Source organism: Colius striatus, chromosome 1, assembly GCF_028858725.1.
Source record: "Colius striatus isolate bColStr4 chromosome 1, bColStr4.1.hap1, whole genome shotgun sequence".
NCBI classification, from domain to species: domain Eukaryota; kingdom Metazoa; phylum Chordata; class Aves; order Coliiformes; family Coliidae; genus Colius; species Colius striatus.
In genome coordinates, this window is record NC_084759.1 from 136,477,536 (window position 1) to 136,491,940 (window position 14,405).

Genomic DNA, 14,405 nt, shown 5'->3' on the forward strand with positions numbered 1-14,405 from the left:
TATGTGTGTATCGTTTTAGTGCCGCCAAGACACAGCTCTACAGAAAGGCTCCCTACTTGAGGCATTTTTTATTTTGTGGAGGGATGTATTTTGTTGTGACTTTAACCTCTTCTCAATTGACTTGGCCTCCACGGGAAGGTGTCAGGAGCAAGCGTGACTTTTGGCTAGAGTAACTTTTCTTGCTGCCTCTAGCAGCCATTTTAGAAGCATCCAAAACACTAAATTGATCTAAGCCTGGAAACAACCCAAACCACCATCGATAAACCTGCAATATCATGCCAAGCAGTTTGCTTTGACTAGGTTAATGGGTCAGAAATGACCATTCCTTGGTACTGTTGTCACATGCCTGCGTGTACAGTGCTGATGTGGTGACAGCGAAGTTCACTGGACATACAGTGCTCTGAGCTGAGTCTGTTCTGAGATGGAAGAGGACTCAGGCTGAGTTGAGTCCTCTCTCTGTTTCCCAGGGCCCAGGTGCCTGCTGACAAGGCTGCTCTGCCAGCAAGGAAGCAAATATTCCCCCCCTAAAAAATGAACCAATAAGCACTGGCTACTCTCTCAAAGTGGCAAATATCAAATTTGATCAAAGTAGTCAGCTTCTAACGATAGAATTTTTGAGTAGCCATGCCAGGTGTGGTGTAGAGTGAGCCAGGGCGGGAAGGTCGGGGTGTGTGTATGTGCACAGCACACGGGGTGCAAGGGACTGGGAGAGAACCTGTGACCTGCCTGAACCACTCCATGAGACGGTGAGCAGAATAGTGTCTGCAAAGCTCACACAGCTAGAGGCTGGGGAGCAACTGTTACAAATGATACTGGGGAATCCATAGGACCTTTTTCTTGTTTGTTTGGGTTGTTTTGTTTTTTTTTTTCACTAACTTTCAGATCAAATTTACGAATGGATGAAAAATTCTCACCAAAACCCTGCAGTGTCTGCTGACTGCCAGCCCCACAAATCCATCCCAGAGCAGGGAAGAGAGGCTGCCACCCCTCTGTCTTCTGCAGGTGCGTTAGTGGTTGGGAAGGATTTTGCAGCCGCGGCACAGCTGATGCTCACAGCGCTGCCGATACCACCAGTCTTTGTGCCGTGTAGAGATTTTTTTTTTTCCTGTCCTCATCATTACCTTGCAAACAACCTCTGATTTCAGTGCACAGCCATCAGTGTTACTGTAATACTAACAGATGCAAGAGTGAGCATCTCGGGGACTGAAATTAGCTACTCCAACTCTCTCGAGCCCACCAGTCGAGATTTACTTTGATAAATATGTTCACAAGACTTTCTGTACGTTTTCACTGTGCTTTCCACTGGTTGGCCTGACAGACACTGCCTGTTCTTCTCCCACATTGCTTTTCTACAGTATTACTGAATATTTATTAACTGAAAGCATATTGACAAGCTCCCATGCACTCTTTCTCGCTGATGCCAAAGTCACAGTGCTGTGCTTCCTCAGCAGGCACATACGCTTTCCATAACCTTTCATGGCTTCTGTGGGGAGTCTTTTCACTTTCCTACACACATATAGCTCTGTATGCTACTTTCTTGGTAGGAATGCGCTAATTGTCACACGTCTTTCTTTTTAAAATAGATTAATGTCATAATTATTCTCATTTTCTTGCTTCCTGCTACAGGCAATTGCTGGAATGCTTTAGCATTTTTTGCAAGAAAGAAAAAAAAGAAAAGAAAAATAACCCCCCATAACTTGTCTAGGGAACAAATTGTTACCACTCCCAAGTGGTTAACAAAAAATTGGACATCCCTCCATCTCAGCATATGGCAGAGAGAAGGTCTCCACTTTCAGTGATTCTCCAGGCCAGGTGGACAGTGTATGCCATGCCAGAACAGCCATGAGACAGCAGGGCTTTGGCAGTGGTAGTCCTTGGTTGAGGGTCATATTTGTTAAAAGGGCAAAGAGGCAAATTGTTTGCTTTGGCTCAAGTTGCAGGTAAGGTGTCAGGCACATTGAACACAAACTACCGTAATCTGATAGTCACACTGCCTGGTGCAGCTGCTTGTTGCTCTGGTTCCTTTGTTGCTCTGGTAGACAGGTGCTCCCTTCATTGCACATTGATGACACTAAAGGGCTTTAAAGGGTTAAAGGCCTGAGCCACACATCCTGTGGTTCTTCTGAGGTTTCACTTACACTAAATCGGTGCTATAGGCACCTACAGCTATAGGTTATAGGTGCTGTATCAGGAAGCTCCCAAAACAGACCTCTGTTTTGCTGATGGGGTGTTTTAGGTGTCGCCCTCTCCCAGGAGGAGCACAGAGGATAATCTGCCAAGCAGGAGAAGTGCAGGCAGGTTCGTAGGGCCCTCCACCAGCTACCTCCTGGTTTCCCAAATATTGCCTTTTTCCTTTAGGAAATCTGGAACCATATAATGGCATCTGTCAAGCCGTAGGCACTTGAGAGTAAGCACCCATCAGAATAACTTACTGTCAAAAACAGGTACAAATTCATTTCATCCCACTTTGTGCCATATGCTGCTGTCAAAACTTCATGAACTGTTTAGGCAGCATGTTGGGACATTTTGACTAACTATGAGCAGAGCTATTTTTTTCATAGCTTTGTGTCATTGGTGTTTATAATTGGGTATTTCCCTGAATTTGCTTTGGTCTCTGAACACATAAGCCCGTAGGAAATGAACGCAACCTCAGAAGTCGGGTGCAGGCCGAACTTCTGGATTCAGCCATCCCCATTTACGAGGTGCGCCAACTCTGAACTGGAAACTGTGCCGTACTACATTTTTCAGGAAACAAGTTTTACTTCGGTTTTAATGCTGATATTTTAAAGTTGAGGTGCATTTTTTTTCCTGTGATTGGACAAAAACCTTGACTTTTGGAGCAGACTGGTAAGCTGAATCTAAATCTCATTTTCTTCTCCTTAAGACCAGTCATTTTATTTAACTGTGAGAAGAAAATTAACTACCACACCCTTTGCTATAATAAGTGGGAAACAGACCACAGAACAGGTAAAGAACACATTTGCTGTTTTATTGGTGCCTTGCAGGGCAGTAATACTGAAAAAGGGGAATGCAAAAGAAACAAAAAAAACAAAAATAAAAAATGAAAACAAAAACCCAGGATGGTGGCAGCCCACATTGGATTTTTTTTAAAGAGTACATCAAATTCTGGGTTTTTTTTATTTATTGTGGCATGAATGGTAACATAAAACCAAAACATGAAAATATACAACTTATATTACACTATGTGTTATGAACAAAATATAAATCTATAACTCTATGTTATATTTACATAATTATTTCTTTTATTAAATTTCAAGTGAGATGGTAGGTTGCACATACTTTGTTTTAAGCTCCAGGCATTTGATTGTCTCTATTTCTTTTTTATTTTCATTTCACTTGTAAAATCCAAAACGTTAGAAGGAGTAAGAGCTTTAGAGCCAATGGAGCTATATAAATACTGTTTCAGCAAACCAGTGACAAAAACACTGGGGAGTAGAGAAATCAGTCAGTAGAAAAAACGAACTTGACATGTTCTTCAATCTGGGAAACTGACAAGTTAAGATAAAGTTGAAAAAATGTAAATATAAACCAAGCTAAACAGCCAGCCCATGCCCTGTGAATTGAGGATACACTTGAATCCACATCTAGTGAATTACACACAGTTCTTTGCAAAACTGAAGGTATGATTCTATCGAGAAGTGAGCAGACAAAAATACTTCCCATCCGGTACATCGTGCCCTTAAACGTACAAGGTAACATATAGTTGCCATTCATTCTAGCAGATGAATTCTTGCTAAGGTCTACGTTTCCACCGAGTATAATTATTTTTGATGTTATGAACATGATGTCAGAGGCTTCTTCGGGGACAATAACAGCTCATCTCCTTGGATTAAAAAGAAAAACCTCTGAAAATGTGCTTTAAAAAGGTTAAAGACAATTTACTTTCTAAAAAATGATTTAATTAAAGAGAGAGTCTACTGCAGTAACCAAATCTTTGAAATAATGTCATCGAAGAAAGAATTTCTTCCATATGCATTCGTAATAAGAGGATTTGGTTACAAAACTAATTAAATGCTATAATAATAGCTAGTGTTCTTTTCTGGGGGCCTGATTAATATAGCGGAACGGTTAAATAAAGATGTTAAATGCACTTAAAAATCCTATTTTACTAATATAAGGCATGAATAAATTGAAAAAGGATATACTCTGTGTTATTTAATTGAGCTTAGAAGCAAGTGCCTCAGGTGTTTTTTTTCTTTTTCTTCTTTCTTTTCCCCTTTTCCCTACTGCTGGTGGTGTTCTTTTGCAAGCTGACAAGAGGCACGGCAAGTGGCTCCCCTGATTTCGGAGGAGATGGCCTGCATGTCCCCCCCCAACTCCCCAACTTTAACAGCTCCTCAAGATCATCCTCACTCTCCAGGCTCCCAGGGAAGAGGGGAACAAAGGCCACTTCAGCATCAGGGCCTCGATGTGCTTTCAGGTTAATACGATCCTAATCTCTTCTAACCTGGTTTTTCTACATGCTCCAGGGCACAGAACCCAGGGAAAAAAAAAAAAAAAATGACAAGAATATTTTTTTTTTTATTAATGTATGTTTTGGTGTTTTCCTAAGAATTTAAAGAGGGACAAACAAGGACTCATTTTCAAATCTCGTCTTCTGTTGTCAAAGGATATATGGGTGCTCATCCTTGGACTCAACAAAACATTAGCACAAGTGCTAAGTATTTTGCTGTTTTGGGAACCCAGATATTTTTATTTGGGTTTTGGTTTTTTTCATTTTGCCCTTTTTAAGATTGCTGCATCGATTTCAACATCCAAATGCAGGACGTGGATAAGCTACCCATTCACAAAGCCTGACCAAGCCCCAGGCTCTATAGCATAGTCTCTCAGACAGAAATGCATACGGTACCAAAATTAGGGTTCACCCGAGCCCTCCGCCCAGGCCAAGGCAGTGAGCAAAGCAGAGCACTCCCGAAGAAGGGCTCTGTCCTCTGTCACGTTGTCGAGAGCAGAGCTGGGCCTTGTGCTCTCAGCCTAGGCGCTCCTTTGGCGCAGGGCCAACCCTGAACCCTGCCCGTGGTGATGGAGCTACTTCCAGGAGCGTCTCCTGCAGCGCGGAAGCCCAGAGTTGGGGGCTGAAATTTGGTCCCGCTGAAGTTAAAGGGCCTTTTTCCCATTAACATCCCTGAGGATGGCTTTTCGGCCCACGTGTCTAAGACTTGCTCCAATCATACCTGCCACAGTGGCACCTACCTGGAGCTAAAACAAAGTATTCTGGTAGTCCAAAATGACACAACTAAACCAGAGAGTCTCTATGATATGGTGGAAATCAAGCATCCAGCAAATGTGAGGTGAACCCACAAGAGTCAGGAGTAATTTGTTCACAAAGACAGGGAACAAATTTAAAAGATTAAAAAAAAAAAGGAGCAAATATCTGTTTTCACATTGTACATAATAATGATATAAAAACAATTGTCTATTTTTTTCCTTCTTATTCAAACAGAGTGCTTCAAAAAAATTGGCTCTAGATGACTGCTGTAATCAAATAACTAAAATGAGTGATGAGAGAGCAGAAATTAATTAAGATTGAAAACAACACTCCCATTAATTCACTCCATCATAATGAAACATCAGAAGTCGACATGGCTGGGGATAAAATTAAAATAAAGAAAGAGGAATGGTGTGAGCAGAAGAAGAAGCGATTTGTTTTCATATGTGTATATATATATTTATATATATATAAAAAGGCAAGGTGAGGAGGGGTATCCATTTTAAATAGCCTAACAGCTTCCTTTGCTGTACTGCCAAATTAGAACAGAATAAAATAAAGTTAAAAAGGGGGGGGGGGATAAAATAAATTATACATAATTTACTAATCTGGGAACAGCTGACCATTATTATTATTATTATTATAATTACCATTACAACACTAGCAAGAAGAGGCAGTTCAACTGAAAAAAAAAACCCAACACAGTCATAAAATACAAACAAAAAGAACCCTCTCTGACATGGAGGATATGATCAGCTACTCCAAGCATAACTTCAGAGCAAATCTTCTGAGAGAGAGAAAATAGAAAAGATTTTATTCGAGGCAGAGGTTGAAATAAAAAAAGCAGGGAAAAGAGGAGAAAAAAATAAACCAGACGTTTCAGGGTAAAACTATCATACGTCCAAACCGCTCGTTGGAGTATTGTCCTAAGTCTTCCATGGCATTTGTTTGTTCGCTTTGCACAAGGTCTGCAGATGTCAAGTTACACTTCAAGTGGGATTTCAAAAAAGGCAAAGGAAGACATCCCTCACTCCACCATCCTCCTTCCCAGGACTCCCATCTATCTGCCCCTTTCATCCTGCACCTGGACTCGAATGGCTGATTGCACTGAGGGCTAAATTTGCCTGATTAAGGGATCATTTGCAAATCACTGTTGCCAAGTACTGAAGACCATCATTTTGGTGAATGCTTGGGCTGGGATCTCACTGGCACTAAGATGCACAGGACTATTTTTACCTGTTAAAAGTGGTAACAATAGCAGTGAGTCTCTAGGATTAGGAATTTACCAGGGAGCAACATGAATAGAAAGGTGGCATACCCAGATAATCAACTCAAATGAAGCCTTTTGCTTTAGCATGATCTGAAGCCTTCCCTTCCCAGACCACACAGGAGCTCCTGTAGAGCTGCTGTTTGAAATCAGGGGTAGTCTTTTTGGTTGGTTGGTTGGTTTAGATCGAATCATATAATCATAAAATGGCAGGGGTTGGAAGGGACCTTTACAGATCATCTAGTCCAGCCCCCCTGCAGAAGCAGGTTCACCTAGATCAGGTCGCAATGCTTCTGTCTTGCTACACAAACCTGGATCCTCTCATTGTACAGGAAGATCAGATTGAAGAGATGAAAAAAGATTATTTGATTCACTTGCATTTACATTATTTGTTTCTGCAATAAAGAGTAACATTCAGTTACCTGGTTGAAAATGCAAGAGGCTAACTTCTGTTCAGGATTACATTAATGTTGCCCAAGGAAGGTAAAACTGCCTGAACAACACATCTAAGTGCTCTAGAGTAATGTCGAAAGTATTTTAGAGAACAGTTTTTCACTTGTGAGAGGCAGCAGCTAGGGATCGCAAAGATGCGGGTTCTGACATGCCCACTTTGAACATGGAAGTCTCTTCATAGCTATTAGTCTTCCTTCCTACACAAGCATCCCACTGATAAAAATGGATTTCTGCAAATGCAAAGGTAAACAAAAAGTCAATTAAAAAAGAAAAAAAGACTTTTGACTCAGAGATCGGTACTTGGCCACCCTGAAGGTACAAGTTCATCAAAACGGGACATCATGGTAACCTAATTACACTCAGCGAGGAGGCAACATTTCCTGTTGCCTTGTCTTTTGTAGGGACAAGTCTTGTTTTATATTGTATATGCTGTCACTTGAAGTGTAAATTAAAAGCAAAGACTCTTTACAGACCAAATCATTTGGAGGGTGCAGGACTTCATTCTGCAACATGCTTTTTACTCACAATAGTCCAATATTATTCTTATTAGTACCATAAACACGCACACATGAAAATCCAAGACCATAAAATATTTTTTCTCTAAATTTCTTATCTCTCTCTCTCTCTCTTTTTTCACCTGAGAACGGCACCTACAGTTTCCTTTAAAAAGCAAAAGCAAACCCAAAAATATATGTCTAATCTCACCAGCTGCTGGTATATCAGGTTCTTCAAGGGATTGTCTAAGATATAACAATGTCCTAACTTAAGACAGAGCGGGAAGCAAAAGAAGAGTGAAAGAAAAATAAACCAAGAAGAAGAGACTAACAAAACAAAACAAAAGCGCAAATTGGACTAGTTCAGCGCTTCAGTACAAATTTGGCACTTGCTCAAAGACTCAGTATGGTGTGCAACTGATGACGAGAGTCCTCTCTTGAAAGGAAATAATTGCTTGTTGGGGTTAACAGAAACAGACTCCCCACTTCCTTCCTTGCCAGCCACGCGCACAGGCACGCACGCACACGCACACACTTCTGACCCAGATTTGCCAGGGAGGAGGAGGAGGAGGAGGAGGAGACAGAGGGGGGTTAAAAGGAATTTTTTCTTTTTTCTTTCCTGTCAGGTGCATTACCAAAAAAAAAAAAAAAAAAAGAATTTTCTCTTTAAACTGTAGCACAAAACAACAAAACACATTCACAAGCCACTTGTTGGCACTGTGTACCTGAGTGAGAATTTCTAGAACATTGTAGAACAAACAGCCATAAAGTTTATTTGAAAAAAAAAAAAAATAAAAGGTCGACGGGTAAGACTTCAGTGCTTGGGTATAGCAGCTGAATTACTGGCATTATTTTACCCATAGCTTATATCATTCTGTTGTTGTTGTCGTCGTCGTCGTTGTCTTTGTTTCCTTTCTTCTGAGCCTTTTTTCTTCTGATGCAGGCTGATGTCTATTAGTCAGCTGATGTCCCAACTAGTTAAGACTAACAGTTAAAGTAACAGTCAGTGTATGAGAAAGTTCATGTGCTTGGCCACTGGCAAAGATAAACCAGATGGGGCTTTATTTTTTGTTTTTCTCATCTCCTCGAAGTCCTGTAGGTCACGAGATATTTGGACCCTGATCAGTTGGCTTGCCCCGCAATGTGATTTTCACTGTCACTGCCATAGTCTGCATCGGGGTCATCCTCTTCCTCATCGTACTCATCGTAGATTTCTCCATTGACATCATCGGTCTGCATCTCTTCCTTGATATGAGGCTCCTCGCCTTTAATGCCGTAAGTGCTCTGGATGACAGGCATCCCAGGCTCCGGGCTGCTGGACACGCTCGAGTGCTCCGAGGGCAGATGTGGGGAAGGCATTCCTGCCATGGCAATGGCTCCTGGGTAAACAACGCCCGCGGTGGCAATGGGAATCTGTGCTTGTTGCCTGCCATGAAGAGAAAAGCAAAAGAACATGTGATTTCTGGAAGGACTAAAGTGAGGCAAGTACAATAGCACTTTGCAAGCCTACAGCATATGCCCTTGGCCACCCAGTGGAAGCTCCTGCATGGATGACCCATGCAAGACAACCCTTATATCTATATTCTGGACTCAACAACTGAAATGAATACCAAGCCCAAACCAACTTCAGTGATAAGAAAATTCAATCTCTGTAAATATCTCTAGCTGTACTTGAACTACACAGCTTCAGTTTGCCTACTTGTGATGCGAACATTTTTATGGAGTGAACTAGCTATCCCATGAGCTGTCAGCCAGAAATAAACATTCTTTCAATTGTGGTCTGACTTAAAAACCCCCTGCATTTTGAAAATCTTCATTTTAAATAATCCAAGCTGCTGGCAGGACCAGACATAAAAGTAACACATTGCCAACAGGACAGATGTGGCAATGGCTAGGCAGCTTGGACGGGAATGGGGAGGTGCTATAGGGAAAGTACCAGTGGATGAGGAGGAAGCAAGGCAGGTCTCTCCAAAGAGGTGATGTTTACTCCATGCTCACTCAATGACCTGGCCATTATCAGGACTAGGAACAGTGGGTTTTCTGGGGGCAACATGGCTTTATTAGATGATCACTAAGGGCCTCGCACTGGAAGGTCACAGCTGCCACAGCAGGCAGCACTTGTGAAAAGCAGAACCTTTGAAGGAAGGTGGATGGAACTGGGAAAAAGGCAGACTTAAAACGGAAGCATGCATTATTTAAAAATAAATAAAAAGCAAGCAAGCAACATGAGCATTTGAGCAAATCCTCTACAGGATGCCTTTATACGGCATCTAAGCCTTGGAAACCTGTCTGCAGTAATGAAAGAAGAATTATTCCAGGCCATAGAAATTCCCTTCTCATCAAGAACACTAGCTGTGTTATACCAGTGTTTGTTTCCCTGAGAAGCTTCAGGGTCCCAACAAGCCTAGAGGTTTAAAATTCATGCTCCTTTTGTTTCCTTGCTGCATGAAGTAATTCCATTGCAGTAATACTCTTCAGTACATGCTGAACATTGTAATGTCATCAGCGGTGTGGCCATCTGCAGTGAAAAGCCTTGCCACAGGAGACAGGGCAGAGTCTCTTGAGATGAACATTCTTAATTAAGAATGAAACCCTACCCTGTTCCCCTGCCTGCCTGTGCCCTGGCTATACAGTAAGCCTTGCACAGTACAGTGATCCTGAAAGGCTTTCCTCTGCCAAACAGCTTTACATTTGTTTGGAATCGCTTGCTGCATTTTCAGATACTTCCTGCCTGTCATTCGAGCGAGGCCTCCCTCCACACAGTCCTTATTTCTGTGTTTCTGAAACAAGGAGAAGTTGTCTCAGCTGAAGATGCAGCTCTTAAAGTAGGGAGCGGATCTAATTTGCATTTTATTCTTAATTCACTAGGAAGGCTTTTGTTTTCTGGAGTCAGCATTTCTGTAACAAGATTCAGCACACTTAAATCGTTTTTAATATTTAACAATATGAACACTTTGCACTTAAATGGTGCTTTTCAGAGTGCTTTTCAAATATTAAATAATTTAAGAATAGTGTTTTTCCACTTCTATAGGATGTCCACTCTAGAGGATTTCAAAGCAGTCCTCATATACTAATGCATTAGGGCTCTCAGCAGCCCGGTGAGCTTGCCACACAGCCATCAAAGATGAAGACACCAAGACAAGGACACATTAAGATCAAGGGTTGCCACAAAACCGCCCAATCCTTCCCTTTGCAATGCCTTCAGACAGGCTTTCAGCACATTCCAGTAGCTGGCACAGACATAGCTCTTGTACACCCAATCACTTATTTTGGTGCACAGGCAGGGGCTAGACTGGTCTTTAGAAGTTCAGCTCTAAATATCCTGTACCAGGTGATGCAGCAGATAGACAACTAAAACCAGGAATGCAACTGCAGTGCTCTGACTGCCCTCATCAAACGCTGACCCCACTGCAGTCATCAGACACTTTATCAGCAACTTCTTTAAAGATTTCAGCCCAGGTTGTGTGTTCTAATGCCCTAGTGCAAATTATCTCCAGAAATGTCTTGATTTCAATGTCAGCCTTGTTTGGAGAGCTAAATAATATGCAGAATGTTACAAGGTTATTTTTTTTTTCCCATGATGAGGTATGCATGTTAACCAGATAAGCAGCATTTTGGGGGCTCTGTTGCCACCTATTCTTTTTCCAGGAGGCCCCCCTCCCCTTTTTTTAATCTCTTGATGCCAAATGTTGGCTGACTTCCCTGTGTTTGTTTCAGTGCTTACCATTGGGATCACTGGACCTGCCAGCGTCACAGGGTTAAGCAGCTCAAATTTCTCTGCTGAGCGGCTTATTATAACAATGCACACTGTAGCTGTTTTAAACACAGTCTGATGACACTTAACAGTTGTTGGACAGATATTCTCTCCTTTACTGCTACTTGTAGTTGTTAACCAGAGAGATGTGCAACTCAGTTAATATTAAAATTATTCCAAATTCAAATGAAATAGAACAAAAATTCCATTATTTCCGAGGGTTGTTCGTGTTGATGGTTTTGCTTGTTTTTAAGACCACTGTGTAGCTTGTAATCTTCTGGAGTGAATACAGAAATTTTGCAGAGTATTTGATTACTTATGATTCTTTTGATCTGCTGTAACCAAAACCAAGGAGCCTTTGCAGAAGGAAAATACGTGCTAGTTTTCTAGGCAGACTTTAATCTAATCCTTTCAAGTTGACCTATTAACTGCTTATCAGAACTGGTCTTCTTGAAATTTATGCTCAATGTAAAGCATTTAAACTTACTGTACTGGAAGACACTCCCTAGTATGACAAATGGCATCATGATAAACAATGAAGACGACATCATGACTGATACGAATTAACTCAGACAAGTCCATATTCCAGCTTAAGTTCAGTATGTTCAGCAGTCTTCTTGCAGACCACTTGCCACAGGTCATACTGAATGCAAACTGGTATTTTTTGACTTTTGGATCAAGAGGCACTACCATAGATTCATACAGACATACTCTCTGAGGCCTCACAGTAAAGTAATACTTAAAGGGCTTATTATTGTAAGACTTACGTTTCATTAGAAAATCTTAAGCTTTTATTTTTTTCTGCTTTTACATGACTGGAGTGGAAACGAGACAATTGTCCAAAGCTGTAAGATAAGTATATGGCAGAGAAAACAAAAAACCATATCCCTAGCTGTCTAATCTCCTCCTGGAACACAGTGTTTTCAAGTATAAGTTTCATATTCTGTTAGCAGTATATAATGTTCTTGCCAATAAAATATAACCTTTACCACACTGAATTAAGAACTGTTCCTGAATTAGATATTTTTGTGCCAAAATGAGAGGTATTTTTTAAGGGTCCCATACCCAACATTAAAGTACTGCCTCATCTCCTGGCGTCTGTTGCGCATGATAGCCTTGTACTCGCCAATGCGTAACTTCTTGCCATCTACAAGGCAGGTACGCTTTGGCCTTGGCTTGTATTTGTAGTCTGGGTATTTCTCCAAGTGCTGTTTGCTTAGTCGGGCCTGCTCCTCATAGTATGGCTGCTTCTCTAGGTTTGTCATAGCTTTCCAGCGAGATCCTGTCATAGAAAGACAAAAAACCAAACAAAAAAGAACGAGAAATGAGATTCTGTTCATCTGCAAACACCGAAAGGCAGAGAAACAAGTAGGTCACCCACAACAAGATACCTACGGTCATATCGCTTTGGGCTGCAAATCTGTCAGAGCTTCTAGACAGGGGTCAGGTCTTGTTTGTATTTGACTAGCAAACCTCTTGGGTATGGCCAAGAGGCAGAGAGATATTGGCAGTTTTGACTCAATACTTTCCTGAAACTTATCTAGATTATCATATATTTCATTCCAATAATGAGCAATTCCGGACACTTTGTTTTAGAAAATGAGGTGGTGTATTTTAGTGGAATGGCCAAAGACTCTTTAGATACACAGAGTGTGCTGTGCTACATCCCCCACACTTTACTTTGGCTGTGGGCCTGTTTCCACCTCCTGTTCTAGAGGAGACACCACTTCCATGTGCTGCAATCTAGTTGCTGTGTTTCACCACAGCTGGATGAAGGCACAAACACATATGAACATGTCTACAGCTTAGTCTTTCATGACAAATGCCATATCTTTCTAGCTTCCAGGTTTGTGAGATGCTGAGTATGAGCTGATCACAAATGCTACGCTGCTGGGTACAAGAGCCTGCAAAGACCCTGAAGCAACGCTGCTAAAAGCTATAAACTATCCCATATGTCTCAGTGGGGTTTTAACTCCAAGACTGAGTCCTGGTGAAAGCTGCCAGTTCAAACTTAAAGGAATTTAGTATGTGTCATGAAGACAAGAGCAGTGTGATACAGACACACCTCTCCACGGAGCTGCACTATGGCTTCATTGCTGGCAACCTTGTTTCTGACACTGTCTACATTAGCGTGGATATTTAAGTCAGGGAAATAATGAAGACTTTACAGCTTTTTCAAATAGCTCCTGAGATTTATAAACTAATATTTCTTAGAGGACATAACATGGGAGCAGAAAGTGAAATTTCTAGAATCAGTTATCCTATCTTATTTTTCTATGAACTACAGAAGTGCTTCAGGGTAAGATTCATTTCAAACAACAGGAATGGTCCAAGCTGTGAAACATACAGCTTAGAAGGAAAGGTTTATTGGAAAATAGTAAATTTTCCCATTGGAAAAAAAGTTTGAATAGTTTCTCAATTTAATGGGTTCATAATGTCATATGTCATACTTGACTTCCTCTTGTTCTTCACTTTCTGTGGTTACTCATACGGTACTTAGCTCATGGTATTACTCAAGCTGGTCTTAGCTCACTGAGCCCCTAAGACTCGCAATATAGGGAAAGCGGTCATCGCTTCCCAGGAAAGCAAACAGTTTGGTTCCCTCTAGAAAGGCCCCTTCAGGTAATTGACACCATTTTCCCCATTGCTCTTTGAATCATTATTCCAAGCTGGAGTTTGGGCTTTTGGTGGGTACAGTCTGATCTCACGCCTGGAGATAACAGATTTTTAAATAATGCTCTGTAAGTAATGTAAATTTGTAAATAATGTAAATTTACTCTGACAAGAAGTGATGGTCATCTCTTTCTTCGCAAGCATTACTTTGCAGTCAATCCCATCATTTTTTACGTGATGTTTGCAACATGTAACATGCAGAGACCTTCCAGCTAGTTCTGGAATGGGAAACAGTTGAATTATGTTCTTATTAGCTTAGGTGCAGCTCCATATTAGCACAACTAGATGATTTCTTGGATATGGACTATAACTCCTGCACGGCACTTCCTATGTCATACAGAGGTAGTGTCAGTGCATGGGGTTCTGTAGCAAGGCTCTGGATTACCCAGGGCAGCACTGTGGGCAGAATCCTGGTCAGCAGCTTTATCTTCTTCAGACAAATTATTCTCATCTTTCTCTGGTTAGAGAGGGGACCTAGAAAAAGTGACACCAACTTTCCACATGTAGTACCTCCAAGATTTAGGGCTAAATGAC

At 41.3% G+C, this 14,405-nt stretch overlaps 1 protein-coding gene across 10 annotated transcripts in view; it reads right to left on the reverse strand.

Moving 5' to 3' along the window:
• Positions 1 to 2,993: 2,993 nt before the first annotated feature.
• The window catches only part of SOX5 (SRY-box transcription factor 5), a 652,738-nt gene continuing 641,326 nt past the window's right edge, over positions 2,994 to 14,405 (reverse strand). For all 10 annotated transcript variants that reach the window (XM_062009253.1, XM_062009270.1, XM_062009262.1 and 7 more), the window contains 2 exons: positions 12,264 to 12,480; positions 2,994 to 8,870 (listed from right to left, as the gene is read on the reverse strand). In XM_062009253.1, the coding sequence (XP_061865237.1) occupies positions 8,567 to 8,870; positions 12,264 to 12,480 (521 nt within the window). In that variant the 3' untranslated portion in view covers positions 2,994 to 8,566. The remainder of the gene's footprint in view (positions 8,871 to 12,263; positions 12,481 to 14,405) is intronic.